This window comes from Marmota monax, unplaced genomic scaffold (assembly GCF_021218885.2).
Source record: "Marmota monax isolate L192 unplaced genomic scaffold, Marmota_monax_Labrador192_F-V1.1 WCK01_AAM20220418_F8-fsc00052, whole genome shotgun sequence".
Lineage (NCBI taxonomy): Eukaryota > Metazoa > Chordata > Mammalia > Rodentia > Sciuridae > Marmota > Marmota monax.
This window is the reverse complement of record NW_026693473.1, coordinates 3,937,032-3,964,896: the sequence shown is the minus strand read 5'-3', so window position 1 is coordinate 3,964,896 and position 27,865 is coordinate 3,937,032. Positions and strand designations below refer to the sequence as shown.

The following is a 27,865-nucleotide window of genomic DNA, read 5'->3' as shown; positions in this document are numbered from 1 at the left end:
TATGGTTATCTCATACTAGACAAAGGTGCCAGAAACATATTGGAGAAGATAGCCTATTCAATAAATAGTGCTGGGAAAACTGGAAATCCATATTTAGCAGAATGAAATTGAACTTCTATTTCTCACCCTGCACAAAAATCAAGTCAAAGTGGATCAAAGACTTAGACATTAGAACAAAGATCCTGTACCTAATAGAAGAAGATAAAGTAAACTCAAATCTTCATCATGTTGGCTTAGGACCTGACTTCCTCAACAAGACTCCTAAAGCGCAAGAAGTAAAATCAAGAATCAATAAATAGGATGAATTAAAACTAAAAAGCTTCTTTTTAGCAAAGGAAACACCCAATAACATGATGTGAGAGCCTACAGAATGGAAAAAAAATATTTACCACATGCACCTCAGACAAAACACTAATTTCCAGGGTATATAAAGAACTGAAAGAACTTTAAAAACCAAATAACCCAATCAATAAATGGGCTAAGGAATTGAACAGACCCTTTACAGAGGAAGAAATACAACTGATCAAGAAACATGCAAAACTGTTCATCATCTCTAACAATTAGAGAAATGAAAAATCAAAACTACTCTTAAGATTTCCTCCCACTCTGGTCAGAATGGCAATTATCAAGAATACAAGCAATAATAAATGTTGGCAAGGATGTGGGAAAAAAGTACTCTCGACTTTTTACTAGGTTTTTATTTATTATGTTAACAGTTACAATCATGCATGTACAGTCATGCATTGCTTAATGATGGGACATGTTATGAGAAATGCATCATTAGATGATTTTTGCCGTATGAACATCAGAGTGTATGACACAAAGTTAGGCAACTGAGACACCACCAGGTGATGTCTTATTATGGGACCACTATCATATATATTGTCTGTTTTTGACTGAAACAGTGTTATGTGGCACAGAAATTTATCTCAAACACTTTTCATGTGGATTCTTCTGATATATAAAAACTCACAATAAAAATAATAAGAAAGAGGAAAAGACTAGATATTTTCCTGATTAAAATAATAATGATCAGTAAAAAAGAAACATGAATTTGCCATTTCTGACTTTAAATACCAACCTAAAGATCTAATTTGTCTATAATTAGATTTCGTAGCAAGTTTTCTTTCATGAAACCTCTTTCACTTAAAAGGAATTAGATCAGATTTTTACAAAGGCAGTAAGAGTGTTTGTGATAGATTTATTCAAATTCTCCATTGTTGGGCTGGAGTTGTGGCTCAGTGGTAGAGCGCATACCTAGCACCTATGAGGCACTGGGTTCAATCCTTAGCACCACACACACACACACAAAAATAAAGAAGATATTGTGTCCATCTACAACTAAAAAAAAAAAAAAATTAAAAATTCTCCATTATTCCACTAAAATGTGCCATTTTTGCCTTCCTGTACCTAGTGCTGAATAATGAAGAGACACTGTGGTTGCTGACCACCACTAGCAGTTAAGTCTTATTTACTAGGGCTCAAATGCAGGTAACACACACTCCATTCATTCATTGATTCCTTAGGGTCTGTACTCAACACCAGGGTGGAGGGCAGAATTTATAAGGTACAAATCCATGCTCCAGATGTTCAGACTGGTAGGAAGTATAAGACATAAACTCAAATAACTACTATCAGGAAAGATATGACAATTTAGAGAAGGAAATGAACTAATCTAATTCTTCACCCAGTGCATTGATAAATTAAAACTATATCTTTCAGAAATATCTAAATGACATTCAAAAACTGACCTGTAATTGAAAATGACAGGAAAATTTATAAATCTCCTGAAAGTTAAGGTGGTCACATCACACTCAACCTTTCAATTCTGGCCTTGATTTAATTTAAAATTCTGCTTTTCTTACTATCCAACATAATTATTTTCAACAACAGACTGGGAAAACATGGTCTTGACCAGGGCCAATCACACCAATGTTCTTTCAAGATTTAAAAAGACATAGAGTTTTCAAATATACATTTCCTGTAAAAGAAAAACATGGTCACTACACAAACCCAGACAAACATGGAGGTAGTAGGAAATTATACTTACTAAAGCCTTCACTCAGAGACAAAACTGTTAATTCTGTCATGTTAAATTGAAAACAGCTAAATTTTAATGAATAAACTATCTTATACTGAATATTCTACACTTAATTCAAAAGAAAGAAATCTATTCATCATGTACTCACAACTATGTTCTTGTAAAATTCACAGATGCTTTCTTGACATAGAGTACCATGAGAAAATCTAAGTGTAATACCATGGATAAGAAGAGTTGTAAACTAAAACTGTTCTACCAGAATGTCGTCCAACTGCTAAATTATAAAATTATACTGGAATAAAATTTTAAAAATTTGTGGCCCAGAATACTTGCTACAACTGCTCAAAACACCAATGTAGGCACATTGACATATAAATAATGCACGGTGTGTCTAATTATTACTTCTCAGGCAAAGCAATGTGCATACTGAAGAGAGGACTGCAGGCAGGATGGGATAAGCAGAGGATTCTAAATCTTCTTCGTTCTTAGCATTCTTAGTGTTCCAGTAATTTTTTCAAGGTGTGCCAAGGCCAAAAGAAGTAGCTAACATTTCTGTTAATTATACAGTTAGGCCCCAACAATTTAATAAATATATGTGTCCTAACAATTAACTAGCCATTTGAAAAGTAATACCCATAAACTGAGAGAAATACAGTTTTATTTTGTTCTTAAGAATTTAAGTGTTTTTTACCATTATTTCTATCTAGATTTCATCTATTCCTCCCACGCTTCCCTTCCCTACCCCACTATGAATCAGCCTCCTTATATCAGAGAAAACATTTGGCATTTGGTTTTTTGGGATTGCCTAACTTCACTTAGCATTATATTCTCTAACTCCAATGTGATAGACATTATTATCCAAAGTACATGTATGAAGACACAAATTGGTGTGAATATACTTTATATACAACCAGAGATATAAAAATTGTGTATAATAAGAATTGTAATGCATTCCACTGTCATATATAAATAAAAAATTGATAGAAAAATTTATAAGTTTTTTTATGTTATTGTATTTAAATTTTTTAAAAATTGTTAATGGACACAATATTTATTTTTTATGTGGTGCTGAGGATCAAACCCAGTATTTCATGAGTGCTAGGCAAGTGCTCTACCACTGAGCCACAATCCCAGCCCTGTTATTTTATTTTTTATACCTTTATTTTATTTATTTTTATGTGATGCTGAAGATCAAACCCAGTGCCTCACACATGCTAGGCAAGCACTCTACCACTGAGCTACATACAACCACAGCCCCATTATTACTAAATGACCACATTACTTAATAATGGGATGTGTTCATCTGTTGAGCATTGTACAACTTCTCAAATTTGGAAGTGAATTGAGTACCACCACCCTCATTTCCTGTTTTACACTGATTTTGTGCTTTTTATCACAGCAATTACCAAAAAACTAACTTTGTAAAAATATGTGTACAATGTGTTATCAAAAAGAATGCAGCATAGTCTACTGCTGACACTGGGAACTTCTTTGGAGCAGAGGTTCCATTGACTTTGCTGCAGTACTCAGGACAGCTGGTTTGGTGCAGTTTGGCCACTGAGGGTCTAAGGTAACCTGATCCCATTGCCCTATTTATCTTTGTAAAAGTGGTAGGTACTCCCAAAGAAATGGCTGTCTTTGAAAGATGTGCCTCTGAAGTGTAAATTATTGGTTCTGTTCTTACAAAGTGCAGAGATCCAAATTGGGACACATATTCCTTAGTTATACAGAGACAAAAGAAACCTTCTTTCTCATGGACTCATAAATTATTATGAAGATCATAAAATCTTTGTATTACATGGAATGTACATGCCACTGGGTTCCAATGGAGCTACCTTCAGATTCTTATTTGTTTCTACTCATATGAATGCTTGTTATGATCTTTAATCATACAATCTACTTTATAACAAAAATCCTTTAATACTTAATCCAAAAGGTGACTATTAACTTGCAAATGGAATTAAAAATACTTACTTAAGCAGTCATTTGTTAGAAGAAAGGAAAAAGCAATAACAGAGTCCCCTGGATTTATAGAATAATCTGTCATAGTAATTTAAAGAGATCCTGGATTGGATCCCGCTCCCACAAAAACATTCACATTGTCATCTCTGGAATTTGTGAATAAGTTGTCTTACATGGCAAAGGGGATTAAGGCTGAGGTGAAATCATGGCTGCTAATCAGCTGAGTTTAAAACTGAGCGATTATCCTGGATTATCTAAGAGGGCTCAGTGTAATCAATCACAATTGATTCCTTAAAATTGGAATAAGGAGCTGAGAAAGGAAGGCAGAAGAGAAGAGAAGAGAAGAAGGGAGAGGGGAGAGGGAGACAGACTATGGGAGAAAGTTAGGGAGCAGTGTGACAGGACTTGGCCTCCTCCTGCTGTCTTTGACGACGATCATAAGTCAGGAATAGGGGTTACCTCTAGAAGCTAGAAAAGGTGAGGAAACAGGTTTTTCTCTTAGTCTACCCACACTTTGATTTTAGCCCAGGAAGACCTATGGTGAATCTCCTTCTAACCCACAGATACATAAGATAATAAAGTCACTAAATTTATGTAACTTAGAATAGCAACACAGAACAGAGGCTGAATTCATAGTAATGATAATCATATAAAGAACAGCAACTATGAGTGTTTTGGAAACTAGATGAGCTAAGAAAATTGGCTATAACATACTTTGAACAGGTATTTCAGTAAGCCTTGTTTTTGTACTAATAAAGAAAGCCAAATATAAAGTTACAGGTGTTGGTTCAAAAACATTTAATATCTTAGCTTTTTGTCCTTGTTTTGTTTATTATATAATAATTGTTATGAAGATCATAAAATCTTTGTATTATGCTCTGATATGAATTTTTTTAAAAATCAGCTTTTCATATTATATGAGTTTTGTCCAAAGAATATACTTCTTTTTCATATGCAGAATACCAATTAAAATATTTTTTATTATTTCTTGGGCTCCTTTTAGATGGTATGATGGCAGGATGATTGAACAAGGAAAATCATTGTGTATTTAATAAATGGAAAGCAAAAAAAGTCCTAGTATCAGAGAATGTTTACTTCCGTGAACTAAAAATATTTATTCAAACTTCAAAAATAGCCTGTGCTCACCTGTAGTCAAAGGCAGATGTGTGATACTGTTCAAACAGGTCAGGGTGAACCATGTGGATGACAGTGTAGCCCCAGAAAACAGGAGGAGAAGAATTAGTTTCAGCATACCCCGGATAAAATCTGCAAACCTGAAAAGAAACACTGTTCTATTAATTCTATCTGAACCTTTAAGTTTTATAAATAACACTTAATAACATGCTTTCCTTAAACAATGCAAAGAATTCCCCATGCTTTATTTAAAAACTAGCTATATCTTTGTTTTTAAATTGACATATTTTCTTGTATGTATGATGTTACTTTATATTTTTTTTCCTTATTAAACACAAAATGTCATCTTTGGGATCTATAACTCATAGGATGGATTCTGAGTTTTTCAATGTAACTTTAATTTTATTTATATATTCTATACTTTTAAAACATTCTACAATGAAAACACATTATCCCAGTTTTAGAAAGTAGGCTATTTTGTTGACATAAACTTGCAAAGATGGTTCTCCTAATATTCAGGCTCAGAGAATACACACAAGTGCCTACACCAGAGCCTCTGAGGTCTTAAGTGACATGATCTGCCTGTTCCCCCTTTCCTTGCTATGCGCTGGTTGGATGGCTGTATTTCTGTTTCTCATACGTGCTAAAGTTGCTTCCCACAGTAATGGGTATATTTTGCACTTGTCCCATCTGCCTGGAATGCTGGTGCTCCCAGACCCTCACCTGGCTCTTCTGCTTATCCTTCAGCTCATTTAGGTCTCAGTTCAACAAGGCTCTCCAGGCTCACTGAGTCCTCCCCATCATGGATTTACATTTTGCTTTATTTCACTATAGTATTTTTTTTTCCTTTTGGAAAAATTGTTTTATTTTTGCATTTGTTTATTTATTTATTTATCCCTACTAGACTGTAAGTTTCCGAAAAGCAAGAATACAGCATCTAGGAACACTGAATATTCTATGAAGTTTGGAACTTTCATAGCATTTTAAATTCTCAAATCATTACCTTTTCCCAGAATCAACATGAAACTAAATAGCATGCCAAAAAAACTTTACATTTGCCAATTGCTTTTCCTCACATGCAGACTGTTAAATGTTTAAGGCACAATCCTCTGGCTGTGCCTCTATACCATTTACTTCATCCTTCAGAAAGGATGCTCCTCTTATAGAAAAATTGATCCTGTCCCCAGTATGACATTTCCCATGTTCTTTTCACTTTGAAATTTTAAAAACAGATTTATAATCTCTGTTGTAATTATGTGGCTGTACTTTGTAACACTTTCTATATTATCCTTTGTTTTACACTTATTTAACATGATATGGTTAATCATGTTTGTTAGTAAAAACTAAGATGATTTCCTGTGAGAGCTGATGCCATCTTTTGGTAGGAAAAATGGATGCACTTTTGCTCAGTGACACGTTCATTCTCATATAACAATTCAGAAGCAGAAAATTCTGTGTACTCTGTAAAAGGTTCCACAGATTGAGAGAAATGTCCCTCAAAAAATGCAAAACACTTGGTCTTAATCCAAGCTGGCTGAACACTTTCAAATTTACATACTGGGTGCTAAATAAACTCCCTCATCAGAGAGGCAGGTGACAAGAAATAAGAGACTGAAACAGCGTTCAGGTACAAATCACAGTTGAACTGCAAGAAAGTTTTATAGAACCTGATCATATAAGAATAAACTGACCACAGTGGTCTGCTCTTTTTTTTAAATATTTTTTTTTAGTTGTAGAAGGACACACAATATCTTTGTTTATTAACTTATTTTTTTTTTAATGTGGTGCTAGGCAAGTGCTCTGCCATTGAGCTACAGCCCCAGCTGGGTCTGCTGTTTTTTGAGGGCACTGTCCTTTCAAATGGCTGATACCACCAAGAAGAATATAAGGACCAAATAATACCTTTATTAGTGGTCTTTAGCAACATAATTACAAAAAACTACCCAAAGCACTCATGTCTGTAAGGAAATTCCATTCTAGGGAATCCTTGGAAAATGGGGTTCTGAAAATAATTTTTTTAGTTGTAGATGGATAACAAACTTTATTTTATTTGTTCATTTTTTATTTTTATGGGGTGCTAAAGATTGAACCCAGCCTCACATGTGCTAGGCAAGCATTCTACCACTGAGCCACAGCCCCGGTCTTCTGAAAATAATTTCAAAAATTAATTTTAGGCATTGTAAATAACTAAAATTTGATTTCTGAACCCAGAATAAGAGAAGCACTTTTTAGAACTTCCATTTCAACAAATTAAAAAGCAAAATGTATTCATTATAATTTAACCCTCTAAATGAATCTATCTGCAGTTAAAAATTAAGGAGTTGCAGAAAGAAAATAAAGAGAAGCATGTGAGATGTCACTTCTTATTCCCTCTTTGACCTATCTGGTGCTCAGAATAGGATTTGATTAATGAAAATTCACTATAATCTACTTAGAGATTTAATTAGAAAAATTAGGTATGACTCTTGTCAAAATGTGCAGATCAATGTTTTTTATTACCAGTGATTTCCTAAAAATGATATTTTCTATCCTATTTCTTTAGCCTTTAGATTTTATTCTTATAATTTCCTAATTTATACAAACCTCAAATAAAGAAAATTTAGGAGTTATGGTATCAATTTATTCTTTCATTATCCCAGAAACACTATGCAAACTGTAAGGTCTAGATATATTATCTGTGTCAATTATGTTTAAGTATTTAGTTACTGAGCTGATTTACACATTTTATTTGATTACCCCAAATATGTAATTAGATTCTCTTCTTCCTGGCAAACTTGATTGTCTAATTTTTAAATGACTTGAGAGTTGAAGGAATACTCTCTCTTTGGAAATACCATGAGTAGTTTTATAGGTAGCAACCTAAGAGTGACATTTCCATTCTTTTCTTTTTTAGAATAAATGTAACAGACACTTTTCCTTCTTCTGATTCATTCTAAAAATGTGTTGTCATAATAGGTTAAGATCAAAAGGAGTTTGATGAAACTGGAAACCTACATGAACATTTTTCATCAAAAATCCCATAGGGACATATCTGCCATAAAAAACCAGAAACACATATCTGCTACTGGGAGATTGCCTTCTTATGAAAAGTTCTAGAGATGCTCTTATAAATTATTCGATTCTTTCTTATTCTTGTTAACTATTGATTTACCTTTCTTTGGGTTCCATGGAGATGTTTCTCTCTAACAATATGGAGAGAGACAGCTTAATTACACTGGAAATACATTTCTGATCTGCAAAAAACATTTTAGGAAGAACTACACCTGAGAAGGATTCCTGTAGCAGTAAATTCTATTCATTCAAGTGAATTTCTTGTAGCCTAAACAAGTGCCCTTTTCCAACCTTTGCCAGTTCTACTTTCTCCTGAGTTTTAATGTTTCTTTAGGAGAGCCTATTTCTCTTTGGGCTTTTCCCGCTCTTCTGTCCACTCACATTTGATATAAAATATTCTTACCTTGCCATAGCTATTCCAACAACACAGCCTCCAACTATGGACCAAAATCCAATCCAGCCAGCATCTACCTGTTAATCAAGCAGCAGACACATTTCAGGCAAGGCTTTCATGTTGCAATTTAGAAAATGAAAAAGAAAACCTTTATGAACAATGTGTTAACAGCCAATTGGCAACAGATCTGGGAAATATCATTTAAGAAAATGGACAAAATGAAAGGATTCACATGTAGCTGATTAACACAAACTAATGTAAGTATGTCCTTGATTAACTTTTTATTGGAATGTTTAAAGCAACCAAGTAATCAATGTCATTAAATATATTTTCCATTATGTTCTTCATTGTACTAGGAATGCTTAAGACAATGGGAAAAGGAGAGGAAATGATCACTGAGTTCAAAAAGTTTAAATATCACCAGCATACATGAAACTACTAGGAAATAATTAGGGGATAAAATGTTTGGCAATATCTAAAAATGTACTGAGAGAAGAGAGAAGGAGGGAGGGAGGGAGAAATATGTGGCTGAGCAAGAGAGTGGATAGAGAAAGAGAAGCTGAGTTGGGTTCAAGTGTATAGAATATTCTTCCCTTGACTAAACATTTCCATCCCTGCCATTTACTAGCTTTGTCATTCTGGAAAAATTATGTCTTCTTACTTATAAAATGGATGCAGTGAGATAATGAGTATACAGGACTAAGGTCAATGGCCAGCACACAGGAAGTACTCAATAAATGTCCACATTTGTTATTGCCCAATGATGCTTCTCTATTTATCTGATGTTCTTCATGGCCACACTCTTTCAGGGCAATCTACAAATCCTGCTACATTTCCTCATCACTCATGTACTTTAACTCTTTAAAAAATTAATTTAAATTGGTGAATGACAATTATGCATATTAGTGGGATAAATAATTTCATTTCCTAGTATCTCCCTTTCTCCTCCCTTCTTTCCCTCCCTCTTACCCTCTTCTGTTATATGGTTTAGTTGAGGTGTCCCCCAAAATCTCATGTGTGAGATAATGTAAGAATTTTCAGGGGTAAAATGGTTAGATTATGAGAGGTACTACCTAATCGGTATATTAATCCACTGATGGATTAAGTGGGCAGTAGCTGTTGGCAGGTAAGGTGTGGCTGGAGTAAGTAGGTCATTGGGAGTGTGACTTTGGTGTTTATATTTTGTCCCTGGTGAGTGGAGCTCTCTCTCTGCTTCTTAGTTGCCATCCTGAGCTGCTTTCCTCCTTAACACCTTTCCACCAGATGTTCTGTCTCACCTTGGGCCTACAGCTGTAGAGTCAGCCTAACATGTATTAAACCTCTGAAACTGTGAGCCAAAATAAACCTTTTCCTCCTCTTCACTGCTCTTATCAGGTATGTCGGTAAGAGTGATGCAAAAGCTGACCAGAATACCCTCTCCTACTCTACTGGTCTCCCTTCTAATTTCATGAGATCCTTGATCCTTTGCTTTTTTCCTTTCTTTTCTCTAAATTACACATATGAAAAAAGACATATGACCCCTTGACTTTCTAAGTCTGGCTTATTTTGTTTAACATAATGCCCTCAAGTTTCATCCATTTTCTTGTAAATTATACAATTTCATTCTTTATGGCTGAGCAAAACTCCATTGTGTGTATGTATGTGTGTGTGTGTGTGTGTGTGTGTGTGTGTGTGTATATATATATATATCACATTTTCTTTAAACATTCGTCTGTTGACAGACACCTAGGCTGGCTCCATAACTTGGTCATTGCCAAAAACACAAGTATATATGTATTGCTATAGTATGCTGACTTTATAATTTCTTTAGATAAAATATAACTGTAACTCGTATTATGACTTGCCTTCTGCCCCCATACATACTCTAAGCCTCAATTTCCATACTAGTAGAATGGGGATTAAAACACACACACAAACACACACACACACACACACACTTATTAAGAGTCAGATCAGTTAGTAAATGTAAAGTGTTCAATACATGTTAGTTGCTGTTTGTGTCTCTTAACATCGTTGCATTTGTTTCTCTTCTTTCCCCTTCCCAGGACCAACATACTTGCTTAGTATCTTGTTTCTCATTTCCATATTCCTGTAAAAACTTCTGAAATGGTCTTCAGAATTTATTTTGCCCACTACTGCCAGGATAGTTACCCCAGCTGTCCTTCTGGCTACAGGACAAAGTTCAAACTTGACCTGGCATTTGAGAGTTGTCCAAACTAATTTTTATCTTTTATTACTTTGAATCATACATTGGTATCAGGGTTTGCCAGCTGTCTTTCAAATGTTATCTTCTTCTACCTGGGTACTTAGCTAAATTATATGTGTCCACTCCTGTCTGGTACATGTGACCATGTGACTAAGTTCTCATTGACGGAAGTGAGCAGAAGCGGGGTATGCCATCTACAGGTTAGAATAGAACCTGAAGACAGCTATATGTTTTCTCCATGCTTTCTTTCCCTTTCCACCACTACAGTCTGAATGTGGTCACCGAGAAGCACACATGCATATAATGACAAGGTCCTGGGGGACAGAAGCAATATCCAAGTCTCTAAATCAGCACTAGGAAAAGAATTGTCCCAACTTTGCCCAATGTTCCTAGATCATTGTGCACGCTGTCCTAGATTCTATGTGAAAGAGAAACTTCTTATGAAGTCTCAGAATATGGGGAGAACAGCAGCTTAGTCTACTCTAAGGAATACGAGAGCTTCACAGAGGTTTTTTTGCTATACCAGTGTTTGCCACCAGAAGCAAACAAATGCTTTGGAGAAAGATGACATCCTGAAACTTATATTACCATGAGTTTTTTATAACACTGGCATTTGGGGCAGGAGGACTCTTGGCTCTGCAGGACTACCCCTCTCATGTCAGGGCATTTAATATCCATTGTCTAAAGTTTACTTAATGCTATTAGGCCCCTACAGACATTCCCACTTGTCCTTTAGGTGAGTGGGGTCTTGTGCCTGGCTAAGAACCTCTGTGAGCTGGTGGTTCTGCTGCTTGGCCTTTCAGGCCAGTTTGTGCATTTTGCCTCCTTTTTTCATGATACTCACTTCTAGTTAATAAAATTCTATTTTATAATTAAAATTTTTCTTTGCTTTAATTTAAAATTTTGCCTTAATACCTTTAATTCAAGGTCTCTGTATCTGGCAGTGTTTGTATAGAGAAAGATTCCTGAAAGGGCTTCCTAGGGTTTACAATACAAAGCATAGACATGCAAAATTAGCACCATTTAAACAGGTACTTTACTTTTCCTTATCGGAACTGAGCACGCTTGGAATACCTGCTGTCCATAAAAACAGGTCAGAAAACTAAGAGAAAGCATTTCTTTTATGGTAAAAATACCACTACGTTCTGAACGTTGGTGTCCTAAAACTCATGCATTAGAACTTACTTCCAATGTCATCAATGTCTTAATATTAAGAGGTGGGCTTTAGAAGATGATCAAGTCCTGAGAACTCTTCCTCCATGGACAGAATTAGTGCCCTTTATAAAAGAGCTTTGACCTTGTCCCTTCTGCCATGTGAGAACACAGCAAGAAGGCTCCAGCTTGAGGCAGAGGGCCATCTCTCTTCATATACCAAATCTGCTGGTGCCTTGATTGTGGACTTTCCAGCTTCCAGATCAGGGAGAAATAAAGTTTCTCTTGTTATAAATTACCCAGTCTAAGGCCTGGATGGACTAACAAAAGTACAGTAGTGATTTGAATTAGTATCTGGTGGAAAATCTATCTGAAGAGAGATTTCACAGGGTAATCCAGAATTATGAAAACATGATCTAGGATGGGAAGGAAAGCCAGAAAGACATGCCTAGTATTTGGAGACAATTTCCATTTAGAGGTGTCTCCTGATTTCAGAAAATGTGGCTAAGAACTCTAGATAAGGCAAAGGGGAAAAGGGGAGGGAGGGGAAGGGAGGGGGCACAGGGGTAGGAAAGACGGTAGAATGAGATGGTCATTATTACCCTAAGTACATGTATGAAGACATGAAGAATGTGACTCTACTTTGTGTACAGCCAGAGACATGAAAAATTGTGCTCTATATGTGTAATATGAATTGTAATGCATTCTGTTGTCACATATAACAAATTAAAATTTTAAAAAAAATTTTAAAAAAGAAGAAAATGAGGCTAAGGGAGTGAAAAGTTATTATAAGCCTCATTGACCTAAAAAATATGAATTTGGGACCTGCTTGAGGTGAGGTAGCCTTGTAATAATGACAGACTTCAACCAGGCACTCTGAAGGACCATATTCAAAGAGTAAGGGGCACTGGAAAAAGATCACTCTGAGGCACCAAAGCCTTGCCTTAAATGATCTCAATCCCTGAAACTAGATTAAGGTGATTTGTGTCAGAAAAAAATACCTCACAAATTCTCTCTGGAAGAAAATAACATCATCTTGAAGGTTAAGTTCTTTTACAACTTTTCATATGCTATGTCTAGCACTCAGTCAAAAATCATGGAACACAGAAAGTGATTCAATCCCTAGCAACACACACACACACACACACACATACACACACATACACACACTCATATACACATATATATTCCAATACACAATACATATATTTATGAATTTATTTATATTTTCACGTGGTGCTAATGATTGAACCCAGTGCTCCACTAGTGCTAGGCAAGCACTCTACCTCTGAGCTACAACCCCAGCCCCATAATTTTCTTTATAAATATTCTCCTCTATGAAGTATAAAGCAAGGATAAATGAAGAGGTCAACAAAGATTTCTGTTTATTACATCATTAATTTCATCCAAAAATGTAAAATTCATGGCTGTTATCAAAATCAAGTTTTAAACTGTTTCACAAGAATCTTGATTTTGCAACAGTGATTTAGGACAATATTTTACTCAGTCTTTCAAGCTAAAACCAAGAACATGTAATCAGTATTTATAAATTAAATGACCTAAAGTACCTATTACATATAAAGAAATAAATTACTTACTTGGCTGACATGCACTGGCGTTAAAATTAAGTCCAGAACTCCAGACCAGCCAGCAAATACACCAAGTGGGATAGCATATGCTAAAGCAATCATCAAAAATCTCAAATTGCTGTAAAAGAAAAGTAAAAGAAATGTACAATTTTCTAATTTGAAAATTTTTAGACAGTAGATTTCATTTTTGTTTTATTATTATTAAAGTTTTCTGTTGAAGATATTTAAATAGGCAATATAATTCAAGTAGCTCAAAATTGAAAGTTATAAAAATATGGGGGGAAATATCCCTTTTACTTCTATTTTCCTCTTCTTATAATTACCAATGTTGTCAATCTTGTGGGTAACTGTCCAATGCAAATATATGTATATTTTCCTCCCAATCTACATTTGCTGAACTTTGCTATTTTTTTCAGGGCTGGGGACCTTGTGCATACAAGGCAAATGCTCGACCATGAGCTAAATCCATAGCTCCTGAACCTTGCTTTTTTAAAATGAAGAGTTCTTATAACTCTTTCTATAAACAGTACATAAATACCTTGTTCATTCTTAGAGCTGCATGGTATCCACGATGTGGATTTATCATAAATTTATGTAACCATACATATGAACTTTTACTCTTTTGATCTTATAAAGTCATTTCACATCTGTGCTAGTGCACCCGTAGGATCAATTCCAATGTGCAACTGCCAGGTCAAAGCGTTTGTATATTTGTAGCTTTGCTAGATACTGCTAAGTGTCCTCCACAGAATTATATCTCTACATACCTATCAAAAGGACTAAAATAAAAACATAGTGATAACACAAAAATCTGACAAGGATGCACAAAGAATGGATGACTTGCACTGCTCATGGTAATAAAAAATGGTAAAACCACACTGATAAATGTAGGGAAAAAAAAAAAAACAAACAACAACAACAATCCCAAACTACCACTACTACCTTACAATCCAGCAAACACACTGCTGTATATTTATGCCAGAAAATTAAAACTTACATTCACTCAAAACCTGTATACAAATGTTTATAGAAACTTTTAAGTAAAAGCCAAAATGTAGAAATAACCCAGATATCACTCAGCAAGTAAATGGTTAAGTAAACTGGTACAACCATATCATGGAATACTGCTCAGCAACAGAAAGCAATGAACTAGTGATGTAGCCAACAAACTGGATTACTCTTCAGAAAATTACACTGAGTAAAAAAGGCCAAACTTTTATGTATTAAATATTACTTATATTATATAAGCTTCTTGAAATAACAAAGTTGTAGTCACAGAGATCAGAGTAGTACTTTCTAGGAATTGAGGAGTCAAGTGGGAGAGGGCTAAGCGTGGCTGTAAAAGGACAACAGGAGGGATCCTTGCGGGATGGAACCTTTCTGTATCATGACTGCATCAAAGTCAGTGTTCTGTCCGTGATACTCTACTTTTGCAGGATGTTATCACTGGGGGAAACTGGGTGAACAGTACATGCTATCTTTCTCTATTATTTCCTACACTGCATGGAAATCTACAATTACCTCAGAGTAAAAAATTTAACATGAATTTTAAATATAATGTAAAAATGTAATGAAAATTAGATACCATTCAAATAGCTTTAAAAAAATATATATATATATATATATATTATCTAGGAATAAACCAGAAAGGCCAGGAATCTCTGTAGGGTGGGAGGTCCGTGTGTGTGTGTGTGTGTGTGTGTATGTGTTTGTATGTGTGTGTGTGTGTGTAGGGGGAAGTCACCTTTAATTTAATTAAGGCCACTGAGGATCAAAGACCTAGACCAGAGACCTTGCACCCACTAGAAGAAAATGTAGGCCAAATCTTTATCATGTCAGTTTAGGAACCGACTTCCTCAACAAGACTCCTAAAGTACAAGAAAGAAAATCAAAAATCAACAAATGGGATGGTATCAATCTAAAAAGCTTCTTCACAGCAAAGGAAACAATAAAGAGAGTGAAGAGAGAGCCTACAGAATGGAAGAAAATTTTCGCCATCTGCACCTCTGATAGAGCTTTAATATCTAGGATATACAAAGAACTAAAAAATACCCCTCCAAAATAAATAAATAAAATAACCCAATCAATACATAGGCAAAGGAACTGAACAGGCACTTCACAGAAGAAATTCGAATGGTCAACAAGTATATGAAAAAATGTTAAATATCACTAGCAATTAGAGAAATGCAAATCAAAACTACACTGAGATTTCATCTCACTCTATTCGGCAAGGCAACAATCAAGAATACAAGTAACAGGGGAGATCCAAGATGGCAGAACAGAGGAGGTCTGTGGCATGAAACCAAGAAAGCAGACAGGCAGCTTCTCCACAAGGTCTCGCCTAGATGGAATACAACATCAAGAGTGTGAGAGGACCCCTATACAGCGGATTTTTGCAGAAATCACCAGCGCTGCAACCACCCACAAAGAAATCAGAGCCTCTGTGCTTGAGTAAGTCTCTAGACTCTGGACCCAAAGCCCACAATTCTAGCTCACCCACGGCTCACAAGTGGCTTAGCAGAACAACCTATCCTGCACCTCTGCAGAACTCCAGGCTGCACTCCACTCCCACGCAGGTCACACGGCTGCTACCTATCCACAGCACAAGGCCATCGCTCAGCTTCCCCCACATCATCAGACACCCCAGCACTGGAAGCAGACCGATTCCAACTTGGAAAACCTTCATGGCCATTTTGTGGTGGGCATGGCTACCAGATCAGGTCACCATCTAAGCAGGTATCTGAATACCAATCCCCCCCCCACCCCCAAGCAGCGGTAACTCATCACAGTGACCACCCAACACAAAAATAGCTCTCAGTTGGACCAGAGTGCAGTGTGAACATGGCGCTGCCCACCTGGTGTGAGCCTGGGGGTGACAGGTCCTGTAGTTGGGACCTGATAAGTAAGAGAGGGGAAGGGACTAAAGTCTGGATCATAATAGAGGGACTAGGATCTGGGAAAACTACAGGCAAGAGAGGGAGATGGTATCGAGGGCACAAGTCAGATGATTGGTCACAAAAAAAGACCCATGAGGTGCAATTTTCCTGTTGGGACTGGTGGACAGAACTCCCCACTTCCAGAGGCTCTATGCCAGGTCCAGTCTTCACACCCTGATTACCTACACCATCCTGAGGGCAGAGACACCTGCTAGATGAGACAACCCCACCTACTAGATGAGAAGAGAAAGAAATGGATCTCTAAGAGTATTTTTTTTCCCCCTTCTTCTTCTGTCTCTTCTACCCTTCTATCCTCTGGCCCTCACATCCCCCAACATATGTAAAACCAAGAACTTTGCATAAAATAGGACTTTGAGGACTGAGTCACCTGAATAATATAATATAGAGGAATTGCATAAGCCCCCTTTTCCTTTTTCTTCTCTTTTTCTTTCTTTCCCTTTTTTGTTTTACTCTTTCTTCTTCCTTCACCGTCCAAATTTTACTATTTTCACATCCTGTATTTTTCTAAATACATATGTGTGTTTGTTTTATGTACTCTACTGTTGTCCTATGTAATTGTCTACCCTAAATTACTTCCTGTATATTCCCCTGGAAATAACTCTCTTCATTAGATTTCTCCTTCACATTTCCTAAAATATATTAATTCTATACCGTCACATCTTTTCCCCTCAGCATATCACCCTACGCCTGACACCCAGTTCATTGTCTACCGCCAGAAATGGTAAACCTTTTTATGAAACTACTGATTATATTTTAAATAATAATTGAATCCAATATTTCTGGACATTGAGACTAAACTGTAAATGTCTTAATAACAACAATTCGTTCACAGGTGATGTATTGTTGATATTGGGATCCGTTAACATTGTTCTTCCCCACAAAAGAAAGATCTTGGAACCCTACAAGAGCACTACAAATCTATAGGGTAAAAACAATAACACACCAGATCCACAGAGCTGGAAAGGAAGACACATGAGCAACATGAAAAGACAAGGGAAGAAAGTAACACAAACAAATCAAGAAGACACATCATTAGAAGTATTGTCAGCTAGAGCAGAAAAAATTACAGAGAAAGATTTCAGGTATACATGGTTAAAATGTTTTGGGATCTCAAAGAAGACATAAGAGAACAAATACAGGCAGTGAAAGATCACTTTGACCATAAGCTACAGAAACAAATCCAAGAAGCAAAAGATCACCTCAACAGAGAGATAGAGGTTCTAAAAAAAAAAAAAAAAAAAAAAACCCAAACAGAAATCCTTGAAATGAAAGAAATAATAAATTAAAAACTCAAAGGAAAGCATCACCAACAGAGTGGGCCACTTAGAAGGTAGGACATCAGACAATGAAGATAAAATAAATCATCTTGAAAAGAATAAAGACCATACAGTGAAAATGATAAGAAACCACGAACAGAACATTCAAGAAATATGGGATAGCATAAAAAGACCAAATTTAAGAGTTATTGGGATAGAGGAAGGCATAGAGGTCCAAACCAAAGGAATGAACAAATCTATTCAATGATATAATATCAGAAAACTTTCCAAACATGAAGAATGAATTGGAAATCCAAATTCAAGAAGCCTACAGGACGCCAAATGTACAAAAATCACAACAGATCCACACCAAGGCACATTATAATGAAAATGCCCAATACAGAGAAAAAGGAGAGAATTTTTTTTGAGAGAGAGAGAGAGAGAGACAGAGAGAGAGAGAGAGAGAGAGAGAGAGAGAGAGAGAGAATTTTTTAATATTTATTTTTTAGTTTTCGGTGGACACAACATCTTTGTTTGTATGTGGTGCTGAGGATTGAACCCGGGCCGCACGCATGCCAGGCGAGCACGCTACCACTTGAGCCACATCCCCAGCCCAAAAGGAGAGAATTTTAAAAGCCACAAGAGAAAGGAATCAGATTACATACAAGGAAAACCAATTAGGATAACGGCAGATTTTTTAACACAGACCCTGAAAGCTAGAAGATCCTGGAACAACATACATCAAGCTCTGAAAGATCTTTAAAGAAGAACTAATACCAATACTCTTTAATTTATTTCAGGAAATATAAAAAAAGAAAGGCAGTAATTCCAAAATCATTCTATGAAGACAATATTACCCTGATCCCAAAACCAGGCAAAGACACATCAAAGAAAGAAAACTTCAGACCAATATCTCTAATAAACATAGATGCAAACATTCTCAATAAAATTCTGGCAAATCGAATACAAAAACATATCAAAAAGATTGTGCACCATGATCAAGTGGGATTCATCCCAGGGATGCAAGGTTAGTTCAACATATAGAAATCAATAAATGTAATTCATCACATCAATAGACTTAAAGATAAGAATCATATGATCATCTCAATAGATGCAGAAAAAGCACTTGACAAAATACAACACCCCTTTATGTTCAAAACACTAGAAAAACTAGGGATAACAGGAACATATCTCAACTTCATAAAGGCTATCTACACTAAGCCTCAAGCCAACATCATTCTAAATGGAGAAAAATTGAAGGCATTCCCTCTAAAATCTGGAACAAGACAGGGATGCCCTCTTTCACCACTTCTATTCAACATAATTCTTGAAACACTAGCCAGAGCAATTAGATGAAATAAATCAAAGGAATATGTATAGGAAAAGAAGAACTTAAATTAGCACTATTTGCTGACGATATGATTCTATACCTAGAAGACCCAAAAAACTCCACCAGAAAACTTCTAGAACTAGTAAATGAATTCAGCAAAGTAGCAGGATATAAAATCAATACCCATAAATCAAAGGCATTTCTGTATATCAGTGACAAAGCCTCTGAGAAGGAAATGAGGAAAACTACCCCATTCATAACAACCTCAAAAAAAAAAAAAAAGATACTTGGGAATCAACTTAACAAAAGAGGTGAAAGATCTATACAATGAAAACTACAGAACCCTAAAGAGAGAAATCAAAATAGACCTTAGAAGATGGAAAGATCTACCTTGGTCTTGGATATGCAGAATTAATACAAAATGACCATACTACCAAAAGCACTATACAGATGTAATGCAATTCCAATCAAAACCCCAATGGTATTCCTCATAGAAATAGAAAAAGCAATCATGAAATTCATCTGGAAAAATAAGAGACCCAGAATAGCTAAAGCAATCCTTAGCAGGAAGAGTGAAGCAGGTGGCATCACTATACCAGACCTTAAACTATGCTACAGAGCAATAGTAACAAAAACATTATGGTATTGGCACCAAAACAGATTGGTAGACCAATGGTACAGAATAGAGGACACAGAGACTAACCCACAAAATTACAATTATCTTATATTAGACAAAGGTGCCAAAAACATGCACTGGAGAAAAGACAGCATCTTCAACAAATGGTGCTGGGAAAACTGGAAATCCATATGCAACAAAATGAAATTAAACCCCTATCTCCTACCATGCACAAAACTTAACTCAAAATGGATCAAGGACTTAGGAATTAGACCAGAGACTCTGTGTCTAATAGAAGAAAAAGTAGGCCCTAATCTTCATCATGTGGGATTGGCCCCAATTTCCTGAATAAGACACCTATAACGCAAGAATTAAAATCAAGAATCGATAAATGGGACTGAATCAAACTAAAAAGTTTCTTCTCAGCAAAGAAAATAATCTGTGAGGTGAACAGAGAGCCCACATCCTGGGAGCAAATTTTTGGATTTCCAATTCATTCTTCATGATTTGGAAAGTTTTCTGATATTATGTCCTCACACATCACACAGAGCACTAATCTCTAGGATACATAAAGAACTCAAAAAGCTAAGTACCAAAAAAACATATAACCCAATCAACAAATGGGCCAAGGACCTGGACAGACACTTCTCAGAAGAGGATATACAATCAATCAACAAATATATGAAAAAATGGTCATCATTTCTAGCAATCAGAGAAATGCAAATCAAAACTACTCTAAGATATCATCTCACTCCAGTCAGAATGGCAGCTATTATTAAGACAAACAACAATAAATGTTGGTGAGGATGTGGGGAAAAAGGTACACTCATACATTGCTGGTGGGACTGCAAATTGGTACAGACAATATGGAAAGCAGTATGGAGATTCCTTGGAAATCTGGGAATGGAACTACCATTTGACCCAGCTATCCCTTTCCTCAGACTAAACCCAAAGGACTTAAAAACAGCATACTACAGGGACACAGCCACATCAATGTTTAGAGTAGCACAATTCACAATAGCTAAACTGTGGGGCCAACCTAGATGCACTTCAGTGGATGAATGGATAAAAAAATGTGGCATATATACACAATAGAATTTTTCTCAGCATTAAAAGAGAATAAAATCATGGCTTTTGCAGGTAAATGGAGACATTGGAGAAGATAATACTAAGCGAAGTTAGCCAATCCCCAAAAGACAAATGCTGAATGTTTTCTCTGATATAAGGAGACTGACTCATAGTGGGGTAGGGAGTGGGGAGCATGGGAGGATTAGATGAATTCCAGATAGGGAAGAGGGGTGGGAGGGAAAGGGAGGGGGCAGGGGTTTAACAAGGCCAGTGGAATGTGATGCACATCATTATCCAAAGTACATATATGAAGACTCGAATTGGGTGTCAACATACTTTATATATAAACAGATATGAAAAATTGTGGTATATATATGTAATAAGAATTGTAATGTAAAAAAAAATCAAAGTACATGTATAAAAGCATGAATTGGCATGAATATACACTATATACAAAGATATCAAAAACTGTATTCTATATGTGTAATAAGAACTGTAATGCATTCATTCCGCTGTCATGTATTTAAAAAAATAAAATCAATAAAACAAAACAACAACAACAACAACAAAAAGAATACAGTAACAAAAAATATGTTCAGGATGAGGGGAAAAGGGTACACTCAAACATTGCTGGTGGGACTGCAAATTAGTGCAACCGATCTGGAAAACAGTATAGAAAATCCTTGTAAAACTGGGAATGGATCCACCATTTGACCCAGCTATTCCAATCCTCGGTTTATACCCAAAGGACTTAAAATCAGCATACTACAGTGACACATCCACATCAATATTTATAGCAGCTCAATTCACAATAACTAAACTATGGAACTAACCTAGATGCCCTTCAACAGATGAATGGATAAAGAAAATGTGGTACATATACACAATGGAATTTTGCTCAGCCTTAAAGAAGAATGAAATTATGGCATTTGCAGGTAAATGGATGGAACTAGAGAATATCATACTAAGTGAAATAAGCCTATCTCCAAAAATCAAAGGCCAAATATTTTCTCTGATAAGCAGATGCTGATCCATAGTGGGGAGGGGTTAGGGAAGAATGAAGGAAGTTTGGAATGTGCAGAAGGGACTGAGGGGAGGGGTGTGGCTGTGGGGATGGGAAGGACAGTAGAATGAGACAGACATTATTATCTTAATCATACATGTATGATTATACTACTGGTGTGACTATACCATGTGCAGCCAGAGGAATGAGAAGTTGTGCTCCATTGGTGTACAATGTGTCAAAATGCATTCTACTGTCATGTATAACTAATTAGAACAAATTTTTTAAAAAATAAAATAAAAAATAAAATATTAAAAATTGATTAAAAAAGAAAACACATTATATATTCACAATGGAATATTACTTAGTCACAAAAAGAATGACTTTATGACTTTTGTTGGTTAATGGATGAATCTGGAGACTATCATGCAAAAGAAAAAAACAGTCCCCCCAAACCAAAGGTTGAATGTTCTCTCTGATATATGGATGCTAACACATGACAAGGGGTCGGGAGGGAAGAATACAAGTCCAGTGGATTACATAAAGGGGAATGAAGAGAAGGGAAGGGGGATTGGAATAGGAAAGACAGTGGAATGAATCTGACACAACTTTTCTATGAACATATATGAATACACCACAATGAATCTCCATATCATGTATCACCACAGACTAGGATTCTAATTAGAATAAGATATATTTCATGTTTGTATAAATATGTCAAAATACACTCTACTGTCATGTGTATCTAAAAAGAACAAATAAAGTTTTTAAAAAATAATGAAGGTCACTGAGACAATCTAGATAGATGGAGAGACAGTTCATATTGTCAATTCAATGCAAATTTATCTATGAACTCAATGCAATCACAATTAAAATTCCAGTAGTAGTTTTCCTAGAAAATCAAGAAATTGCTCCAGAATTTACATCCAAGAATAAAGGCTCTTTAAAAAGCTAAGTCATCCATTAAAAAAAAAAGATGAAAGAGAGATCCCTTCTCCTATCAGATATGACAACAAACTTCAACCAAAGTAATAAAAACAGAGTGGTATTGACTCAATAATAAAAAGAACAATGAAGAACTGAGAGCTAAGACACAGAAATTCGATATACGATAAAGATAGTACTGCAAATCAAAAAGCTAAATATGTTTAGTAAGTGGTGCTAGTTTATTTATTGGGGGGGGACTCCTACATCATTAGTTAGCATCATATATTAACGTGGATTCTAGATGGATTGAAAACCTAAATGTGAAAGATAAAATCAAGAAATTAATTAAGGAATCCATGAACAAAATTATCAGGCAGATTACAGATTGGGAGTAGATATTGTAAATTTTGAGGAACAACAAGGAATTTATATCTAAAATATGTAAATTATTAAGAAAAAGATAAATTATGATTAAGAAATGGGCAGAGGCTATGAACAAAAGTTTACAGTAACATGAAACAAACACAGAGAGTTTGAAACCTGTTAATGGTCACAAAATGCAAATTAAACAAGGGATATATTAGTTTATATCTTAGAATGGCAAAAATTAGAACAATGGATAATGTCAAGTTCAGCAGGCATCTTTGAGACCAATATGGCAATACCTGGAAAATTAAGCTTGGATTACGCTATGACCTTGTAATCCTGTTGCAGGGTCTACTTTCCAAGGAAATTCTCAGGTCTTGTGTTACAAGTATGAGGGTGTCACTGCAGTAAACTGCACGCAATCTGGGTACACAGTGGGAATAGGGGGATAGACTAACATCACGGAGTACAAAGAACTAGATGCAAATAGAGCAGGGGGTACCTATCTTCAAAATAGAGTGCTCATATCACTATGCAGAACTCATATACCTCCTCATGGAAGAAGGGAGCCTCATCTCCTAACAGTCCACATGAAGATCAAAAACTAAACCAGAATCAGAAGATAGGTCTGGCTAACAATTTACAGGAAACACAAAGGACAGAGGAACATGTTAAACTACACAGGAGACAAGCAACAAAATCCAGACTGTGGGGGTGAAAAAGCTAGCTCCTCAACAAATAAGTTATAATGAAAAAAAAGAGAGAGAGAGAGAAATGGAAAGGAAACCCTTAGATTTTAAGGCATTTGAACCAAATGCAATATGTGGACCTACTCTGGATCTTGACTCAAACTGTTAACAGAACTTATGAGATAATAGGAAATTTAAATATTGATTTGGTATTAGCCAATTATTATTAAAAAGTTTTTAGGTAAGATAATGGCACTATATTTATGCTAAAAGGATCCTTGTATTTTTAAAATATATTGTACATATTGAAATATACCTGGATGAAATGATTTGTTCCAAAGAAGAGGGGAAGAGGGTAGGCAGAGATAGAACAAAATTTGCTGCACAATTTGATAACAGACATTGGCTAATGGATATATGGGGGTTATGCTATTCTACCTTGTATATTATCATACATTTCAAAATAGAAAAAAATCCATATAATGCTTAATGAAAAATTAAAATGGAATGATATATAAAATATACCATTATTTAAATAAATTAAACATAGATCCATACTAAACAATACATATATTGCAAATAAAAAGACAAAAGATATGCACATAAAGGCATTTGAGAGGTGGCCCAGGTAGAGGGAGTGGGATGGGAGTAGGAGATATAAACAAAAGAGTGAATGAAAAATAAATGAATAAATGTGTTTATGTGCCCTGAAATAAAGAACATATTCAACTTAATGCTCTTCTCTCAAAGTTTAAAAGGCAAAACCCAATTATCATCAAACATGACACCAACATAAAAAGGGAAAGGAATATTTACATTAGGTTATACAGGTTAAAAGCATATTAAGAGAAGGGAATCATATGGGCATTAAATAAATAATTGTGGTGAAAAACATGGAGCATACTTGTTGATGGTTTTTCTTTTTGTCAAAATACACTCTACTGTCATGTGTCAAATTTAGAGAGGCAGTTATTTTGATTAATCCAGGAAGTTCTTTGAAAAGTTCAGGGAAAATTAATACTATAGATAAGGGAACTGGGGCAAGGCAGGCCCACAGACCTCCTCTGGAGGGTGCAGAGGTAGCAATGGAGAAGTTACAGACCAAATGGGAAGAGAGAAAGGTAGGTCAAGCATTGGTGAAAAAGGCTTTTTATGGAGAAGAAAGATATTATACTTTGTTTCAAACACAGAATGAGGATCTTGATTCTTGGATAACTAGAAGCCAACACAGGTATACTGTGGTCAGAGGGATAATTTATTGTTCCTTTTGTGTCAGAAAAATCTTGTACCTAACTGAGTAAGCTTAAAAGCCTTTATTGACTCCTATTTCCCACAGAATAGTTCAAAATTATTAGTTCAGAGTTACTATTATATGACTACCATCTAACTCTCTAGCTTTATCTACTGGTATCAAACTTTTGCTGCTGGCTTTGCATGGAAAAAATTTAGTTAAATAGTGTGTTTTTCTTAATTACCATTTTAAAATGTCATTTTACAAATGTATATTACTGACCATAATTCAACTTAACTAACATTTTTCTTTTGTCTATTATGTTGAAGGCAATGTATCAGGTGGTATAGAGAAGTGGTTTTCAAAACTTCTTGTATGCCAAAATAAGAAATTTATTTTTACTTTGTGACTTACCCATTATATACAGAAACAAAAGTCTCACAAAAAGTAATCTTACTACATGTGATACAATATTTTCTATTCTGTGCTGGGCGAGGTAGTGTACACCTATAATCCCAGCAACTCAGAAGGCTGAGGCAGGAGGATGGACAGTTCAAAGCCAGCCTCAGTAAAAACAAGGCACTAAGCAGCTCAGTGAGACCATGTTTATAAATCAAATACAAAAAAGGGCTGGGGACATGGCTCAGTGGTCAAGTGCCCCTGAGCTTAATCCCTGATACCTCTAAAAAGAAAAAAATTATTTCTTGTGTTCCACTCCACTTTGTTTAAAAAAAGTAATGATCAACTCACCAAATCATTTAGCTGTGAACCAAAGTTTGAAAAATAATGAAATGTGGCTAGTGTAACTTAGGAGAAATTTTTAAATTTGATCTCATCTTGCCTAATTTAAGTCTAAGTTTTAAAACAGGCATTAAAAGTATTTTTCCACTAAAAAATCTTTTTTTAAAATTTATTTTATTTTTTGTGGTGTTGGCAAATTTAGGGCTTCGTAACACTAGGCAAGTGCTCTGCCACTGAGCTACATTACCAGCCCCCCAAACTGCATTTTGTAGTAGAACTATGTTTCACTTTACCAGCTGCAACACATAAGGCAGAGTGAGCACATTGGCACCTGAGTTTTCTAGTGTTATTACACGCCACTGATCTCACTGGTGTCAATGAACTGATTCAGTTCCAATTATTTTTTCATACACACTAATACAACTTTATAATTTGTTCAATTGAATATTTCACGTAGAAAGAAAATATGAGACTAGAATGGAAAAAGGCATGTTGAAAATTTCACCATGAATGACAACTGCAATTTGCTGAAGCAGAACAAAATGAAATGTCTGATGTAAGAAAAAATATTTAAGTTATTTAAGTGGACAATATTAAGAGCCATTTTATATGTGTGTGCATGTGTGTATCTATATCTATCTATGTTAGATATAGAACAACCAAATTATGCTATGTGCATGCATGTATGAATATAGCACAATGAACCCTATTTTTTATGTATAATTATAATGCATCAATTTAAAAAATAAATGGAAGGTAGACTAGTAGTGTAGAGAAAGAGGGTTGGGGGAGGGAAGAGGGCAGGAAAAGGGAGAGGTACGAGGGAAGGATATGGAGCAAATTATGTTACATATTAATATGTCACAATGAGCCCTAGTATTATGTATAATTATAATGCACTAATAAAAACACAAAAAGAGAGACATTCTCAGCAAATGCATAAGAAGTTTCTTTTCAACAGTCAAAAAAGTATTAAGAAAATTAGTTGCTGGAAATCAGAATTAAATGTCCAACAAACATTCTAAAACAAATTTTTAACAGATTTGAACTTATAATTTTGGTAAGCTATAAAATGATTTGGATTTTCATAGAAAAAGAAAACCACTTCTCAATGGAGAGATGAAAATGTTATTTAAGCTATGGAAATTTTGTTAAAAATTATGAGGAAAAAACTATATCCTACAGAAGTGACAGATCTTCAATTAAGCTCTGAACAACTGTCTATAGAATTTGAGACTATTCTGTAATATCAAAGTTGTGTTAATTCAAATTTTAAAAGGTAATTACTTATTTTCAATTTAGTGCAAAATGGGAAAATCTGCTCAATGAATACTTTTCAATTGTAAATTTAATGACAGCCAAATATATATCAAATGCTCCAATAAAAATTTAGTGTCCAAATTGAAATGTGCTGTAAGGGAAAGTACACACTGGATATTAGAGTTTTATGTGAATATGAGAATGTCAAATATCTCAATCATTAATATAGATTACATGTTAAAATGATGTTTTAGATATAGTGGGTTGAGTACAATATGCTACACATTGTCTTTATTTGTTTCTATTTATCTTTTTAAAAGAGACTATTAGAAAATTAAAGATTACATATGTGATTCAAATTATATTCATATTCTCATTGTGAATCAAATTATATTCCTATATTCCTATATTGGATAGTAGTATTATAGAGGAATTTACCATCTGAGGGGAAAGAAGACAAGAAAAGAAAGAACCAACCAGAGAGAGCTGCTGGTGTTCTGAAAGTAAGTTCAAAAGTGCAACTACAAATCATAATCAATGGTGATGTTCTGTGCCTCCCAAGAATCAAATTTAGCTTTTAAGAATCAAATCATTTGAGCTTTCAAGGGTAGAATTTACCTAACTATATTTAAGTTTTGCCAATAAAATAAAAAAAATACATTAATAAGTTTCTTAAATTGTGATCCTACTGGTGGCACATGAGAAGACTTTAGGTGATACAGGAATAATATTGTTTATTTTATTCATTTTGCATTGACAAATACATAATGAATAAAATAATCTCCATATTAGAAAAATAAATACATAAACCCATACTTTCATGGACACTACTATATAAGATTCTTTTTTTTTTTTTTGGTGGTGCAGGGGATGAACCCAGGGCCTTGCCATG

General features: G+C 35.1%; 1 protein-coding gene across 2 annotated transcripts in view; it reads right to left on the bottom strand.

Moving 5' to 3' along the window:
* Positions 1-27,865, bottom strand: part of Slc49a4 (solute carrier family 49 member 4) — a 137,314-nt gene that overhangs the window by 31,624 nt on the left and 77,825 nt on the right. For both annotated transcript variants that reach the window (XM_058583498.1, XM_046457926.2), the window contains exons 5-7: positions 13,539-13,647; positions 8,592-8,659; positions 5,150-5,277 (exon numbers count right to left, since the gene is read on the bottom strand). In XM_058583498.1, coding sequence (XP_058439481.1) covers positions 5,150-5,277; positions 8,592-8,659; positions 13,539-13,647 — 305 coding nt within the window. The remainder of the gene's footprint in view (positions 1-5,149; positions 5,278-8,591; positions 8,660-13,538; positions 13,648-27,865) is intronic.